This window comes from Xiphophorus maculatus, chromosome 7 (assembly GCF_002775205.1).
Source record: "Xiphophorus maculatus strain JP 163 A chromosome 7, X_maculatus-5.0-male, whole genome shotgun sequence".
NCBI classification, from domain to species: domain Eukaryota; kingdom Metazoa; phylum Chordata; class Actinopteri; order Cyprinodontiformes; family Poeciliidae; genus Xiphophorus; species Xiphophorus maculatus.
Window position 1 is genome coordinate 4,643,180 of NC_036449.1, and position 18,239 is coordinate 4,661,418.

Sequence of the window (18,239 nt, forward strand, 5' to 3'; positions counted from 1 at the left end):
CCCAACAAACCGCAGATATGCTGCCGTTTCCTGTCAGCCTGCAGGCCGCAACATGCCTGGTTGAAATATCTTCTACAACTAACACAAGAACGTGGATTACTTGGAACATCTGACCTGGAGAGCAAAGGAAAACACATCTGCATTCTTCTCTGCTGTCTACTAATCTGCACATTTCTTGTTGTGAGCCACTCTGTTTTATTGAAGAGCAAGGAGAAAGATTTGTTTTCCTTTTCTTTGGAAGTCAATGTCATAGTCTTCGGTCTTTTATGTGATTTTGACTAATGAGAAAATGTTCCAAGAGGCATAGAATGAAATCTGTTGCATCACGTCCCAAATGTACAGATACTAAATGTAAAAACAGAGGCATGCAATACAAACAGTGGCGTGTGATGGAGTTTTCTCAATCATCTCTTTCTGCTTTTACCGAGTCTTTTCCCCAAAATCTTATTGGACAGATCCGCCAGTCATAAATTCTGCGGACGATTTTCAATTTTCTTTCTACTCCTGATTTCTCTTTAGGGACAAAAAAAGCCCAACCCATTAAACTTTGTGTTAGTTGACAATTGAACTCAAAGTTGATGTAAACCAAAGTGAAACTCAGATCTTCTCCACAGATAAAGAGCTTTTTCTCTTTATCAATAATTTATGTATTAAATTTTGAAAATCCTTCCACTTAATCGCAAAGACGGAAAGTAAAAAAACCCCAACAAATACAGAATATCCTTTTTAGATGATAAATGAACTGAGCTCATGCAGCACTTACAGACATCAACCAGGAAGTTAAAGCTTGGGCACAGATTGGTCTTCCAAATGGACAATTTGCTAAGCGCACAGTCAGAATTCAAAGTGTTTACAAAGTGTCTCAAGGACAAACAAAGTTAAAGTCCCCATCTCAGTCCAGTACAGAATTTGTAGGCAGATCGGAAATTATCCAAGAGATGCATGTTCTCTACACTACATGCTGCTCCCTTTTCCAGCTTCGTCTCCTTCAGCTTCAAGTGGTCTTAAGCGTTCACCTTGGCAGCAAAGCGCTGACGTCTCATTACCACGATAAGGTTGTTTCCTGTTTCACAGACGAGGGGAGAGTACTGTTAATAACCCAGGAAGTCCCACGCCTTACCTCATACGGGGAGGCCCTGTTTGTGTTTACATCATCAGTCTACTTCCACTAAAAAATATATATAAGTTTAGCTGTTCTCTATTTTCATAATTTCTGCAAAAAGTGGCTGGATGAACCTACAGTCTCACGTAGGCACTCGCAAACCTACCGGAGGCTGGCCTGATTTTACTCTAGAAAACTTTGTTACTCAATCAGTTCAAAGTCTATCAAGGTTCTCAGGCAGTAAAACTTCCAACACTGTGGCTGGAAATTGGTTAGAGTTTCGTGCCGACGTGCTTTGTTTGGATGTCGCCTAACATGTTGGTGCCATTATGGCCAAACGTCTCTACTTTGGTCTCATCTGGCCAGATTGTGAGTACAGAGGCATTTGCAGAGTGAGAAGCATTTGCTGCTGCCAGGAGTCGTATGGAGACCCCTATGCCTGATTGCAATAAAGCCAGGCCTTCCTTTTTGTGTTTATGGTCTTAAATTTCATTCAAGGAGGCATTTAAAAAGGTCTTTAAAAGTCTTAAACTGGACTGGCTGAAACCTGAAGATACCTGTAAAATATTAAGTGTACATTTCTTTACAGAATTCAGTCAATATTTGTTGGTATATATATATTTTCTTTTCTTTGACACACAACCTGAATATCTAATGAAAGAAGGATTCAAGGCTGGCTTTAGGTTACGTTAAAGAGGGAGATGTAGCTTCAACAGTCACTGTTTCTAAGCTGCTGGCATGAAAACCAGATTGCTTGGCTGGGCATTTACGTGTGTGAGCACCGTGGGAACCGGAGGACCTGGGCTCTGTGTGTCTCCAGGAAGGTGTTCATTCTGGGTTTGTTTTTTTTTTATCTCTGCTGCCATCTCACCCTGCAAGTTTAAACAGGAGAACAAGGAGGGAATGCCTCAGCAGTGAAGAGGGGCCTGATGGGTAACTGACCCGAGGCCAGCCGACCTTCTCACGACATCGTGCAACGAAGCTTTTCCGACAGAAGTGTGTCTGGGAGATGGAAGGTCCTTAATTCGCCTGCTTCTCCAGGTCACTGCAGCGTTTGTGGCGTCTGCAGACACACACTCCCGACAGCGATGGCTGCACGCCGGTGTGTGTTTTACAGCAGCTTGAATGAAAACAGATCTGACACGCTCTTTGTTCCTCATTCATCTCGTTTTAAATAGCACTTCCCGTCCCCGCACCGTTGTTGCCGTAGTGTTAGTTTTATACAAATAAAAAAAAAAGCTCCACATGCTAGCCTGCGCAGTCAGACGACCTGCAGAGAGTTTTCTTGATATATATTTTTTTCCTCCTACATGATAACATCCAGGGGCAATTCTGGCTCCCCACCCCGCGGCACGCCCCTGCTGGTCGGGGGAGCACCCTGCAGCACTGATGCCCTTTCTCTTTCCCTCCTGACTCTGAAGCGCCAGAACGAATAACAATCATGACTGGGGAAAAAAAAAATTAACGCACGGCTCAGTCTTTGTCTCAAAGTTCACGCACGATTGCACTCGGACACTCTCTCTTAAACCCTCAACACAAACATAAATCCCACCGCATCCACGACGGCTGCCTCCAGAGGAACTGAACTCTCGTCCCTCTCTCTCTCTCTCTCTCTCTCTCTCTCTTCCAGTCTGGGAAGAAGAAAACAAAATGGGTTTGCGGAGAGGCTGAGCGCTGAACCTCGGCAGAACAATGCCGACTGACATTTCTCTGCCTTATTTGGCGCCCGCTGATAAGTAAAGTCGATACCGTCGCTGCCGCGCTGCGCAGGACGTGATGTCACCGGTCCTGGCCTGGAGCAGCCGGCTCCTGCACTTTGTTTTTTTTCTTTTGACACATACTGACTTCCACGAATCATAGATCACAGATTTGCTCTCGCTGGGGTACGACTGAAAACTCTGAACTGCTGAATTTGATCTGATTCTTGTTTGAATTTATGAACAGTATTCATAAAGATCTTAAAGCAGCTTTCCTGCTTTTCTTCTGGGAGCAGCCATTAATTATTTATATTGGGAACAGGCAAAACGTCCCATAGTGCACTGAGAGCTGTTGGAACTAAAGGTTTTGCTAATCTCTTAAAAGCCTCTAAGTCTCTCTTCAGACTTTTCTGTGGAACGTGTCACTCCAAGTTATTTGCAGAAATTAGCCTATTTTATTTATTTTTTTAATAGAATGTTCAAGAAAAACGCTGAAATACCTAAACACGATTCTACTTGATAATCAACTATTGGCTGGATTTTACAGTCAAACAACAGCATTGTTTTTCCTTGGCACTGATTGGCTGTTCCCTCACAGGGAAATAAGGAAAACTGTAGCTTCTAGCTCTAGTAGAGCTAAGACTGTCTCCACTGTGTGTATTAAATCATATTAGTGTATATTTGGTGTTTGAAGCATTGTGGGAGGTGGCCTCCAGTATTCATGGGTTTCAGTTATTTGCAGGCGGCTGTGGCGCCTAATTCCTGCAAATACTTTGCTCTGTCTTTTAGTTTTTAATACCATATTCTCCTTTTCTTCAAACTTCCTAATCTTTTTTTTAAATATATATATAATTTCTCTTTCACTCGCCCCCCTGCTTATATTTATTATTGTTGTAAAATCAGCATGACGTTTCTGGAAACGTCTGTAATTGTTCCCATAACATTTTATGTAGGAACCCTTTTACTACCATGTTGGACTCAGTCTGTCCCACCACATACTGTGTTCTGCATCACTTTAAAATTTTATTTTTTTTATGTAGAGCCCAGATTCCAGATGAATGAATGACCCCCGGTTTATTTTCGTCTCTCATTAAAGCGGTCATAAAGTAACTTTATTAGAGGCTGATCGGAGCTGCCTTTCCCTGCGGCCGACTGCGTCAGGCTGCAGAGCGGCGGCGACGCGACACGCTAACGAGGGGCAAGTTCAGAAAGAAGCAATCGATTCTGCGAACATATAGCTAACCTAGATGTCAGAGCAAAGCACTTCAAACATCCACACCCTGTAATTACCAACAGCAAATAGCCGGTTGTTGTTAAAGTGAGGAGGGGTTCACTTCCAGGACTCAGCAGCTGCAGGCTCATACAGTAGCTGTCTGTCACTAAAGGAGATGCTCTTCCGCTCCCGGGTTGTCATCACAGACTAGCTGACATGCTGTGTGAAGTATTCACACCGACAGAGAACCTGCTGCGCTTTAGCTGAGGAATATGCAGAGAGACAAGTGTGCTGCAAACAAATCTCAGCTGCAGTTTCCTGAGAAACCAACATCTTCTGTGGAAACTCCGACTGTTTTTAGAAGAACCCATTCAGTTCCACCTTTTAAAGTCTTGGAGGAAAAAAACAAATTGCTGCGTTGTAAAGTGACGTCACACACACAAGGTCTCGCCCCCAGCTGCCTGGTGTCGGGCTCTGAAATGGTCAACGTAACATGCTAAATCTTAATGTCTGATCATTTATAAAAGAAAAAGGGACGCAGTGCTTTGCTACTAATTGTCAACACTATGGCAACTAGATAACAAGGTCCAAGGGTATCACATTCAACAAGTTGGTTAAAAGTTTTAATAGATAAAAAAATAGCGAGGAAGAGGGAAGTGGGTCAATTGTGCTAGCTTGACTCTGACCACCTTAATATTTAAATGTGCTGCGGTATTTGATGTCTCGGCTCAGTTGAAAACAAAAGGGGCAATCAACACAGCAACTCTCTGGCAGATCATCAGTAGAGCAGATGTTTAAATAAACCAATCAACCACCGCTGTGTTAATTAGCTAATAGCAGCGGCAGCTAATCTAGCACAACACTCACTTATTAATTATCGCAGAATAGACATCAAGCCTGAAAACATGATACTCTGACAAACTGAATGCTCTGTTCTTTGTTTGGGAAATGTTTGTGTGTGAATCCTGATACATAAGAGGCATTGTTGTCGATTGCTATGGCAACTGGTCAGTGCATAGGGTATAAAAAAGAAGAAGAGTGTTTTTGAGTTATTCTTAAATGGTTTTCCTGCTTTATTTTCCCTTTTTTTGGCGCATTTTACTAAATTAATAATACCGGCATCTCCAGGTTTCGTTTTGTTAAAGGAATTGTTCTACCCCGACAGCGCGACTGTAACAGAGGGCAAGTAAAACAATAGCCCTTTTACCCTCCAGCGTTGTTTACATCCGCATCAGTGAAATTTCCAGATGTAAACAATAACATGCAACATGTCTATAGTAACAACATTTCTAGATATCCCAATAAAATCCATCCTCTCTTGCTTTTGTTTTTTTTCTTTCCTTTATTTAAATGTCTCCTTTTTTAATTTTTTTGCAGACCTCTCAAAGAACCGGCTGAGCGACATCCCCTCAGAGGTCTGCCACCTGGTCGCCTTGGAGACACTAAACTTGTACCATAACTGCATCAGGACCATCCCAGACAGCATCATCACCCTGCAGTCGCTCACATCGTTGAACCTCAGGTACGCAGGTCCCTGTTTAAGCAGAAGCTATGCCGTTGCCTAGTTACACCGGGCTCTTGGCTCGCCTCTCTACACAGAGTCAGCCATAATGAAAAAGACGCTCTGAAACACCAACATCTTCCCAAGAAAGCTCCTGAAGCTTAGAGCCAGTTTTAGATAGGAGAAAACCTGGTTTATTGGAGGAGCAACAAAGATATGATGACTACTCAGAAACGTAGAGACGCCAGCTAGCTAGCTGCAGCTAAACACGTCTGCTAACTTTTAAATAGTTAAATGAATCAGTATTCTTTGGTCTTTTCTTTCTTCATGTGATGAGTGTTTTGGTGTAGAGTTCAACTCTTCATCATTTTTAAAGGGGAGTTTTTCTTTTATGTAAAAAAATGACATTCTTAGTTCTCCTCATAATGTTTGAGCTCTTTACAAACATGAGGGCTAAACACATTTTAACACCTTTCAAAGCCAAAGTTCTGCTGAACCACAGCAGCCTGTTCTATTTGTGGTACAGAATAACAGGAAATGTTGACCTCTGGCTATTGATTTGTTCAATTGTTTTCATTCGCATCGTAATGATGTACTTTTTGGGTTAAAAAATATGGTTAAAATGGTATTCAGAGAAATTGAAACAGAAAAAGTGGAATTTGGGGGGGAAAACAAAGGGGATTTTCTGAGGCCCTGGCAGAGATTAAAACTGTGCATGTCCGAAACACTGACAGGAAGGCTGTGTTTGACTCATTACGCTTGAGTACACATAGACAGGCAAAAATAAAACCTACTTTGATTTTTTTCCTTTTTCCTTTCTAGAAATCTGTATTTTTAGCATCTTTGGCTAGCAGTGCTTTACACCAGATCAATTCAACTCAGTCAATTTATTACACACGTTGATAGGAGAACAATCTGAAATTAGAAAGATCAGTGTTAAAAACTGATCTAAAGTGAGTGCCTGTTGTGGCCGACTGGTTTTCGAAGGGCTATTTTTTGTTGTTTTTTTAGGGTTTTTTTAGAGCTGACTCATGTGAGGTTTCACAGTGTGTGATGAAGGTGTGTGTGTGCGTGTGTGTGGGTGTGTGTGTGTGTGTGTGTGTGTGTCAGTATCTGCATCTCGGCGTGTACTATTTTGTAGGTCATGTGTGTGGTTTTGTTTTAGTTTTTGACTTTTAGAAACTGTTCCACACGGCTCTTTTACTACTAGGTATATACAGTATATATCACTGGAGGATTGTTAAAGTGCTTCACATGTGGAAACTGTAGAAGAAAATGTGAAATACTTCCTCTGCTTGACCAACTGTGAGAAGAACAGAAGTAACGGTGTGGATTTGAACCTGTTATTATCTATGCCTAAAACTCTTATTTTGAAGTGTGAAAGGAAATAGCTCTTAAATCGCCCCATTTTGTTCTTTTTGTTGAAGAAGTCTTTAATTAGATGGATTTTGTGGCTGAATACTGGGTTCTGGGTAGAAAACTGCTAGAGCTAAAGAACTAGTTGAATGAGCAGTAACTGGTTATAAAAATAAAGTTTCTCATTTTAAGATTTTAAAGTTGTTCAGAGTGTCCCCAAGATGACCTGCTAAGCTAAGAGGTGCAAGGCCAGTCAACCAGCGGCTCACCGTGTTTTTGTGTTAAAAAAACATCAAAAGGTCCAAAAATTTTGAAGGTGCACGAGCATCATCATTTGGAAATAATAGTATTTGAAGCCAGCGGGCAGGTGCAGGGATGGTGTAGTTGGTCGGTACCCCCTCACAATCCAGCTCAACGAGTCAATTATTGACCTAGCTAAGTGTCACCGGTGCTTCTAAATGACCCCATTTAAGATGAACTACACCTGGCCTGGTGGGCTAAAATGAAAAAGGTCGTAACAGAATTTACTTCTTCGCTGAGCTGCCATAGAAAACAGCAAAATACTCGAAAACCAGGACTTGCTATCTGTTAGCAATGCTAATGTTTGCATCTGATTTGGGATTTCCTGCGAACAATAAACTACACAGTTTATAATGAATATCCTAAGCTAACTACACACGTTTAACCCACTGATTAAACTTAGCTTGTCATTTGTGAAACACTTTGCTCTACGTGTGACAATAAAACAAAACAAATTATTCTTAGTTGTCCCCAAAATATTGTCAAAACTTTGTGTCTGCATCTATCACCACATCCCCAATAATTTAGCTGTTCTTTTTATAGTTTGTTTTTTTCTACAAACTATTTAAATTTCCCTCATGATTTTTATCCAATCCACATACAAATGATTTTTGATAGTTTTCCTCGGTGTCAGTGATATGTGTGTGTGTGTGTGTGTGTGTGTGTGTGTGTGTGTGTGTGTGTGTGATATTTGGGCTGCAGTCGGAACCAGCTGGGCTCTCTGCCGTCGTGCCTCTGCGGTTTGCCTCTGAGGGTCCTCAACGCCAGCAACAACAAACTGGTGAGCCTGCCGGAGACCATCGGGCAGCTGCACAGCCTCATGGAGCTGGTGAGACTCACTCATCCTCGTACCGATTTCAGTTCAGTCCTGAGATTGTTTGAGACTAGAGATGCGCTGATTAGGCCTTTCCTGGTCGATACTGATTTCAGCTTGTTTCTAAGTTCTGACGTATTCAGACGTTGATCAGTTCCGACTGGACACGACGACACATGAAAGGAAAGCCCGTCTAGTGGTTGACATCTATAGAAAAAAAGAAAAGAATGAAATTCCATGTTTTGATGCAAATTTCATTCAAATGAATGAGGTGGAGTACATGCTAATTTGACACAATAAATCCAGAGTCACATTTACATGAGTGACGTTTTGGAATAGTGTACATTTAGCAGCATTTTTTACTGCGCTGTACTTTTTACTTTTTCCTGGGTGATTTTATTATGAAGTAGGACTCCAGCCACTGTGAGTAATCTCACTAAACCTAAATAAGCAATTGATTAACCAATTAATTGTAATCACAATGTTTTTGGTTGTAAAAATAAAACCAAAAGCAATAAATTAAAGTTTAAAATGTTTACATTTTTTTTGGGATATTTAAAATATCTTCCAATGTCAAAGCGGTTTTTTTTTTATTATGTTTTTTATGACTTATATTCAATTTGGCCTTTCAAATACCAACATTTCCACATAACTTTGTAGTTTGGTAAGTCTGAAGTAATTTTTAAATATTAAATGATAAATTCTTTTGGTTTCTTAGTTACCTTTTTACCAAATACTCTTTTTTTACTCTTACTTGAGAATTTACTTGAATGTTTTAAGTCTCTTTAGTCAGCTCAATATGAAAATGAACCTTGTGTTAAACTGTTCATGATATTACCTGGTATTTTTAAATATTCTACTTAAAAAAAAAAACATTTGTCAAATCTCTGAGGATGTTGTAAATGTAATGCTGTTTTATGTGCCGCAGGACATCAGCTGTAACGAGATCACGGCCCTCCCCCGGCACATCGGCCGACTCAAAGCGCTGCGGGAACTTAACGTGCGGCGAAATCTCCTCTGCGTCCTGCCGGAAGGTGAGTCTGTTCCCTGTCTGTGCGAGGCGATGTTTTCCGCCCCGGCCGCTCTGTCTTTCTCCCCGTGTGTGTTTAAACTGCGGCTGTAATGTCGGAGGCGACGGGCTCCTTTTAGACCACAGAGTGTCCGTATGCTCTGCCACACCCGTCTTAGCTTCCTAAAATACACCGAACCCCCAGCGTGACCGCGGCTCACCCTCGGGTTTTCAAAGGTCTCAATCTGCTTGGTGACACCAAGAGAACCGCACTTCTCCAGAAATCATCTGGGGAAACTCAGATTAGCATTCTGGCTGTCGAGTCTTTGACTTTCACTTAAAACGTCCCGAATTTGAGCAAACTAACGCAGCAAGACCCTCAGACAGGAGAAAACCAAAGAATCTCTATTGTTTCTAATAAACTGTATAGAAGAAGTATCCACCAGTGATTACAAATGTTATTCTGAAGTCTCAGGCAGAACTGACCCTATTTGGTCAAGAGAATTAGAAGCATGGTTGAGTTACAGTAAATATCCTTCATAGTGTCATTTTTAGTGGAAAAGAGACCGTTGGTATCTGAGTAGAAGGAAGAAGTTGAGCTGATTCTGTAGAGTTTGTGGACGAGAAGTTGATGTTATCGAATCAGACTTGTAAGCGTTTAAAGGGGCAATATGATGTAAAATTAACTTTTTTGAGGTTTATGATGCTTTTCCCTCATCAAAGACACACCTGGAGTGTTGCCTTGATTCTTCCATGTTTGAGAAATCCTTTAATCTCTCGTGGCAGCCATTCAGCTGTTCAAAACGCCTGGGTGGACCTAGCTCCGCCTTCGAGGACGGAGCTCCTCCTCAGCCCTGCACTTTCAGCTCCTTCAGACTAGCTGGCATCACTTAGCAAAAACCTGGTGGAACTTCACATCTGATGAGCTCATTATAGGAGCTAATGCTCAGTGAAATGCTGGTAAAATTGTTGTTAAAGTTCATAGAGGAGCCATGTTGTGATAACTTCAGAAAGAGCAGGAGCTTCTTAAAGAGACAGAGACCCAATTTCAAGACATTAAATTACAGTCAAATTGTTTTAAATCATATTTGATATATATACATAGGCCTGTCACAATAGCAAATTTTACTGGACAATAAATTCTTCTAGAAATTATTACGATTTATATTGCTGTGTTGAGACCATTTTTAAGTAATATAATGATGATGAATAAATAATAATAATGCGAGAGAACATCCTAAGAGATCAGTAAACTTTAAATTCTAATAAACATTTAACATTGGAACCAGAAGATGCTTTAAATATCCAAAATAAATCAATAAAAGAAGAAATAAAATGAATTTGTGAAGTCTTTGTAAACAAAATTATCCTTCAAAAAAGGGTCTAGTTGAGATCGAAGCACCAAACTGAAGACTTTTATCATCCAGTCTTTGGTAGAAAGAGACAGAAAAAGAGATAAATAATAAACCATGCCAACTCAAACAAATTGAGTTTGTTTTAATTTATCGTGTGATTAATTGATTCATTGATTATTGTGACAGGCCTATATACAGCATTTTTGTAACAACTAAAGGTAAGATAGTTACTTGATTGTGCTATGAAATGTCACTGATGTGTCTGGGAAACACATAATCGTGTCCCTTTTTAGTGTAGCTTATGAGCCCGGACACATGAAAGAACCTTTAAAGAAAGCGTAAGAGTGACGTATTCTACTTCTGTTTCTCATGCCGGCTTTGCTGGTTGTTTTACTGCGTAGAATATTTTATTGTAGCAAACAGAAAACCGAAAGACATCTCAGAAGCGAAAGTCTCATTAGAGTCTTTACTAGGCACAGAAACATGAGGACGTCTTGTTCCCCGTCTGTGCTGTGGCTCCTTCACAGACAGACTGCAGATAGTCGATCAGAATGATGAATGACTCCGCCGGTTTGTTGGATGTTTCACTCTGCTCTGCCTCCCTTCCCCCCTCTTCTGTTTGGATTTACCGCTTCGGTTTCCAAACCGGGCACATATGCGCTCGCCCCGGTGTTACGACCTGAACGCCTTGAGCCGCGCCCCCCCCCTCCGCCTCACTGCTGCCATCCTCATCCATCGCAGACCAGACGGGAAGTTTTTTCGGGTTTAATATCCTGCCGAGATGCGAGACCACCAGCACTGTTCAGAACCCGGCCAAGCTCTGGGCGGCGAAAGCATAATGTTTGGGAGTGAGGCTCCCAAAGTGAGGATTAAACTGCAGTAGCCGTGGAAAAATCCTCCTCCTCACGGCTGGAATCTTCATCATGACACTGACATTGTTTTGATTAGTGGCACTAAGGCTGACGGTAACCATTACCGCTCTTCTCTCCGCCTTCCACTAAACATCCTGACTGACCTCACAGCGACGTGGTTGTTTACGTTGTGTGAATTTCATCATTTGTGGAATATGTTTACATCTTTACTGCAACAATCATTTCATTAGCTGCTTGGCTGAAATTTGGACCACCAGCATGAGGTTGAGATGAAGAGAACCATCAGCTGGAGTCTGGAATAGAAATCACGGTTTCCCCCAGTGGATAATAAGCCTGGCGGGCCTAGGTAATCTAAGTAATCGGATAGGGTGTGTTTTTTTACACACCTTTGTCTTTACCAGACTGTGCTAGTAACTGTAAAGACAGATTAAGCTAGGTTTATAGTTGACGCTTTGAACTGGGTGTGAGGGGATACGCACCAATTGTGCTGTCTCAGCCCGTTGCTTATTATTTCCAGATTTTGATGGCTGTTCATGCACTTTTGAGTTTTTGTAACATTTAACATTTTCTAACACAAAATCCCAATGGGCCGCTGGTTTACTTTAACAGCGCCCCTGCCATCGGGTTTAGCAGGTTTTCTGGCAGAAAATGTTTCCTTCGACTGGTTTCTGTCCTCAAACGGTCATATCAGGCTGAGGTTGTTGTATAAATTTAATAAACACGGCTAGACATCATTTTTGAGATTTCAGATTGACAAAAAGAAAGCGACAATGTCAGTGTTCCCTCAACGACCTCTGGGGCGTGGCATTTGATTATAGCGCTGAGGTCCAGCTGAGCATGGACATTGAAATCAGTGGTGCAGCGAGATCTAATTGGACTCTAACAAGCTGTAAATTTGAGACAAGTAATAATTGCATGAGAAATGAAAATCACTTCCATTTGGACAACAGCCGATAAAGAGACGCTCGCCTTTAATATCGATGGAAAGCTGGCGTTTTGAGATACGCTGCAGACATTTGACACCTGTTACTAAAACAGGTGGTTTGCAAAACCTGCCACTCTTCCCTGTTTTCTGCTATTTCATAATCAATTGTAATTATTGTTGCTCCGCTTGCTTTGTCTGTTTATTTTGGATATTTAAAATGAAATGTTTTACAATTCCAGTTTTACATGTTCTTTAGAATTTAACGTTTTTTCATCTTTAAGTGGGCATTCTTGCACAAATAAGGCATTATTATTATTACTATTAGTTGAAAATGGTCCAACAATGATATCATTTATTGCAATCATTTCTGGGGCAGTTTATTGTGCAGCAAAACGTGTTATTGTGACTCTTATTCTGAAGGAAGAAACATTGACAAATAAAATGAAGGCTGTTGCCAGCTTCCAATCACAAAATCACTTGGATGGCGGCGCAGCATGTGTTTTGTTTTAAATGACTGACTGAGTGAACAAACTTTTCCAATGAAAGTACAGTTGCGCAAATTAGACATCATTGACTTTGCTAATTCCACTTTGTTTTACTCTAAACTCCAACATGAGTCGAGCACAATTTGTAGGTTTGAGGGATGCAACGAGCACCGGCGTTCACACGAGCAGTGGGCCGCTCTGCTGCAGCGATTACAAGCCTCTTTGGAAATGAACAGCAGCTTTATTGTTCTCTCTGGTGGGAAACATGTTGGTGATTTGAGCTAAAATTCAGCAGGACATTTTTAGCTCTCAGTAAATGTGTTGTTTTATTGGTCTGGTAAACGTTTTTATGCCGGAGCCGCCTCCAGGAAGTTTTATAGGTGCAGCTGATGTTTCTGATTCGCACCCTTACACCAGGGTTAATGCGCTCAGATTAAAGCGGATGATTCCGGCGTCGCTTTAGGAGCTGAGGGGGGTCGCAGGCTTCCTCCGGCCAAACCGTTGTGTGCTTAGCGTTTAGTTCGCTGCTTGTGAGAGGAAAAAAATGAACCTGGAAATGAAATAATCTTGTTTCTCTGAACGCTGAAGAGTTCCCAGACGTTAGCGTTTCTCTGTGTGCTCCCTCAGACCTGGCCGACCTCCCGCTGGTGAAGTTCGACTTCTCGTGTAACAAAGTGTCCACCATCCCGGTGTGCTACAGGAAGATGAGGCAGCTGCAGTCGCTGCAGTTAGAGAACAACCCGCTACAGAGTCCACCTGCACAGGTACGTTCACAGAGCACTGCAACAGGTTTGCTGTGCTTTTTCCTAGCAGCTTGGCCAGACAGGACGGTAGGTCCTGCAGCGCCAGAGGCAAATTTGATATTCCTCCCTTTATCTTTATTGGATTAGTGGCAATTTGGACAGGTCACAATAATTTTTAGGAGACAACAATGGAGAGAGAAGAAACGAAGCAAAATTCAGAAAAACACAATAATCTCAAAGCATGAGGTTCGAGCCAGCAGTAAAATATATTCCATGAAAAACAAGAGTACAAAAGACAGTCAGTTTCAAAAATACCTCCTTCAATCAATTTTCCTAGGAAAGAGATAAAGTTAAAGACAGAAAGATGGAAACATGAAGGTCTGGCTCCTTAGGAAGAAGTTACAGCAAAACGTATCGGCAGACAAGATGTAGCTTCTATAAAAGGAAGAAAAAAAACAGGAAAAGAGCTTAAAGTTTCAAGCTGAAATGACATGAAATGCTGAATCGGAGAGTAGTAGGAGAATGTAGCAGAGTGAGGAAAAGTGATTTCCGCTTGTTTTCCAGCCTTCAGGCCTTTAGCAGCAAAGCCACAGAGAACACTCAGGATAACTTAAGGCTGTAACTGTAAGACACGCTGTCAATCACTCTTGTTTAGGTGCTGCTCAAGGTCGCCAGTTTGCTGTAGCTGTGCTAATGGCAGAGAAAAGTCTTTCTGTTCCAGAAGAACTGTTTATCCTCGGTCATTGATGGCCATGCTAACCAGCCTTAGCCTTTATGGCAGGCTCCGCTGTAGGGAAATAGCCATAGCATATCAGAGAGCAACGGGAAGGGTGTAAGCAGCACATACACAAGTTTAATTGACAGCCCAAGACCCTCCTCTTGGTTGTGATTGGTTGATTCCAACCAATTTCTGCAGATGGCAGTAGGACACCAGGGAGGAGGAGGAACTTGATTTTTTTATTTTATCTTTTTTCACAGATTGATCTCATATTCTACTGTCAGGACATAGTGACAGTTTTGACAGATATTAAAACCTAAAATGAATAATATTCTCATCTATTAATAATGAAAAATACTGTTTGGTGAAGGGCCTTTTTATACAATAGAGTTTTTTTTTAGATGTGACAATTTTACTCCAATTTCCTAGAGTTATGTTAAATTTCTGTAAAGGAGAGCGGAAAAACAAAGTGACAAAACAAAACACCAAAAACAGAGCTCTAATAAAGGTTTGTTACAGTTATCAGTTCAGTGAAAACACTGGATCTGATTTTGATTTTACCGTACATCGAAGAATGAAGAAAGGTCACAGCTACTTGAAGCATGACTAACCGCCGGCTTGGATCGGTTGTCCTTCAGCTCATGCTGATCAGACCCTCTGTTCTCTGTTTCTGCAGATCTGCATCAAGGGTAAAGTCCACATATTCAAGTATCTGAGCATCGAGGCGTGTCGCAGCGAGAAGATGCCCGACTCGCTGTACCTCCCCGTCATGGAGCGACTCAGTTTCACTCGCCCCTCCACTGGCAGGTACGTCGCACAGGGGAATGTTTCCGCAGTATCACCCAGTTACAAGGTGCTTCTCACGTTTGTTTTTGCTTTTTGTTTTTACTGGATGGCTCTACGAGTTTTCTTCCAGACTTCATTTCTACTGTTGACAAACCATCAGAAATCGGGTTACAGAAACAGCAGTGGAAAAACATCTGTCTTACAGAGCCACGATTAGTCATACTTAAAGAGAAACAAAATGTCAAACATGCGTATGACATTTTGTATCATAGTGAAACTTTCTAAGCCACTCTTTCTCTTTCATGTACTCAGTGTCAAATTAGAACCAAACCTGTTAAAATCCTTTTTTTAAAATTGTTCTAGAAGGTAACTCTGTTTTACCTCATCCTAAACATTTCTCTGGCTGCTTGCATTGCTTCTTGCTTGTTGTGCAATCGTCCTCAAACGGAAAGATGTCTGCCCTCCATCCCAATTCCAGTGGTTGCAAGATATTGTCTTAAATTGGAAAAACTCAGATATTTACCCAAACCGTCCGCTGATAGATGTGAAAACTCATGCGGTCGTTTTTTGAGAGCCTTTCTGGATAATTGAAGCTTGCAGCAACGTAACTGCAATACTACACTGTACTAAAATCGCCTCGCATGTCTGTTAATGCGCAAAAACTACATGGTAAAGAAGAATAACCTGAATCCAAACTATTTAAACAGCATATTAACATTTTCCATTAGTTGGGATTTCAGGATAGACCGCTGAATTGTTGGTCAAAAGATTAACATTTTAATGCTTCAGCTACATAAATATCCATAATGTCGATGACATGCCTACTAGTGATGTCATCACTGTATCACATTGTCACACAAAGGCCGCATTGGTAAAAGAACCATTTTTAACAGCACTCAGATTTTTCTCTGTCAATTTTCTGGTTTTATGAAACCAGAAAATTGAAGATTATAGGAACTATAATTAACGATATGCAATGTATGTTTTTGTTGGCCTTATTGATGTTAACGATCTCAAATCAGTTTTATTAGCAGCAACTGACCTCATATTGTGTGTAAAAGGAAGAAATCGTCTTAAGGAGACTCTGTAATTATTTACTGTCCCTAGCATCCTTTATTGACCATTAGCACAGTTAGCTTTGCTAACTGTATAAAGATGTCTCTATGTATAGAGATTCCCTAGAGAAATTAGACCTAAACTTAAGTTATATTGCCAAAGATTTGACATTTCCAAATCCAGCTCATTTCATGACAAATGAAGATGGAAAGCTCAGAAGTAGGGCTGGGTGATACATTTAAGTCTAGCAGGGAAATGGGGGCGTCGGTGACATCATGCTGCAAGGAGTCTATAGTTTAAAATAACATTGGAACTCATTTAAGAATATTGTGACATATATTGTGCATCGTGATGTAGCAAAATTATATCAGGATATTAGATTTTTCTCATATCCCCCGGCCTGGCCCAGAAGGACAAAATTTAGTTAGCTACATTTGGCTACAGAGTCTGTACACTACAGACTCTTGTTGTTAGCGCAGTTCTTGGGTAATATGTTGTGCTTACTGATCAGATAAAGACCTGAGCTTTTATTCTCAATAAAAACTCGATTTCGGTCACCACATCACTTCTCCTAGCGTCTCTACACTAACATTAGTGACAGGACAGAATTCCTGACCGTCGTAGGAATGGGTCTTTATTTTTTATTTCACCTCATAGTGCCAGTGTGTGGGGGTTGTTTTCTGCCATAATCCAAGAGCACACATTTTTTATCTGAAAGCAGGATTTCATGTCTTTTGTTCTCAAAACTTTTAATACTTGTGCTTACATTTTCATTTTGAAAGCAGGATTTCTTGTCTTCCTTCTCAATACCTGTAATGTTTGTACTCAAAACTTCTCATGCTCAGACATGAGCTGTGTCCGAATTCAGGGTCTGCGTCCTTCGAAGGCCGTAAATAAACAAAGACCGGAAGAGAAAAGCTGGGAATTCGGATAGGTCTAGCCCCCACCCACTGTTCTCACCCCCCACCACCTTCGCGCAACTTATGTTGCCTAGCAACCTTTACGGCGTGAAGCAGAGAGTGGCAAAGAAAAAGCAACGGAGCCAAAGTTGGTCTTTTAGCTATGTATTACTCCTGATTTCTGTATTATTCTTTACCTTTATAGTAAAGGCAAAGTAAAGTAAAAAACAAAGAAAAAAAAATAATCTGTTAGTTTGATTCTAAAATGTTCAAATCTATATTACACATTTCTATCAGGAATAAATATAAGCAAAAATGATTCATTTTCAAATATAATACTCTCCAGATCTCAGATGAACCATTACAGTTAAATTAAACCAGTATGTTTGAAATCTTAACTTTAATCAATCAAACCGATTTGCTGAGGAATAAATGAAATACTTTAGTAAACCAAGCATTTTATAATTAGGTATTACCTGTCTGAATAATATCAGTGTTTAATTGAGGTCGATGCCCGCCCTGTGGCGGGCATGACGTCATGTTTCTGTGTGTGTTTTTTGCTCCAATGTGATAATAAATTTTGTCAAAATGAAACAAACACTGTAAAATCACAAAGTTTAGGATGTTCTGAAAATAATGATACCAAACAAGGTAAGGTAAATAGTTTTTATGGTGAAAATATAAGGGTAAATTCAAAATTAGACCAAAACGGCCATTTAGACCCAAGACTCCAAAGCAGGGGTGGGCACTCCTGGTCCTCGAGGGCCGGTGTCCTGCAACTTTTAGATGCATCTCTACTTCAACACACCTGAGTCAAATAATGAGGTCGTTAACAGGACTCTGGAGAACTTGACTGCACTTAGGAGGAGATTCAGCTGTTGGATTCAGGTGTGTTGGACCAGGGAGACATCTAAGAGTTGCAGGACACCGGCCCTCGAGGACCAGGAGTGCCCACCCCTGCTCCAAAGGGTTAACTTCCACTCACTGGGGAAAGCTAGCGGGAGTTTTTCAAACAATGTGCCGGGAGTCAGCCATTCTGTCCCGGTACACCGAACCTGGAGCGCCTGGCCGGCTGACAGCTGGCGAAGGGAGCTGGCTGTTCATGCAGCGGGAGCAGACATGTCCGAAAATGTCAGAGCAACATTGCAATTAGATGACGTATTGATGTACCGAGCAGATAGTTGAGACATGCAAAGCCACATAGTCGCCTAAAAACATCATGTTGTGTCACTTAAAGTGTAATATAGCAAAATAATTTGCCGCTCTTCACCACCATTACCGCTTTGCCCGAACGCTCGATTTGGACCCGCAATAAATCATGGGATATGGTGGTCCGTGAAGGATACACCGGACCCATCCTTCAAATCTGGGGAAAAGAAGGACGCATTTGAAGGAGTCTTTGAATTCG

The 18,239-nt window shown here is 41.2% G+C and overlaps 1 protein-coding gene across 6 annotated transcripts in view; it reads left to right on the forward strand.

The window, feature by feature from the left end:
- lrch1 (leucine rich repeats and calponin homology domain containing 1) overlaps window positions 1–18,239 on the forward strand; it is an 82,572-nt gene that overhangs the window by 25,126 nt on the left and 39,207 nt on the right. For all 6 annotated transcript variants that reach the window (XM_023337042.1, XM_023337044.1, XM_023337038.1 and 3 more), the window contains exons 2-6: window positions 5,390–5,534; window positions 7,872–7,998; window positions 8,912–9,017; window positions 13,257–13,393; window positions 14,767–14,897. In XM_023337042.1, coding sequence (XP_023192810.1) covers window positions 5,390–5,534; window positions 7,872–7,998; window positions 8,912–9,017; window positions 13,257–13,393; window positions 14,767–14,897 — 646 coding nt within the window. The remainder of the gene's footprint in view (window positions 1–5,389; window positions 5,535–7,871; window positions 7,999–8,911; window positions 9,018–13,256; window positions 13,394–14,766; window positions 14,898–18,239) is intronic.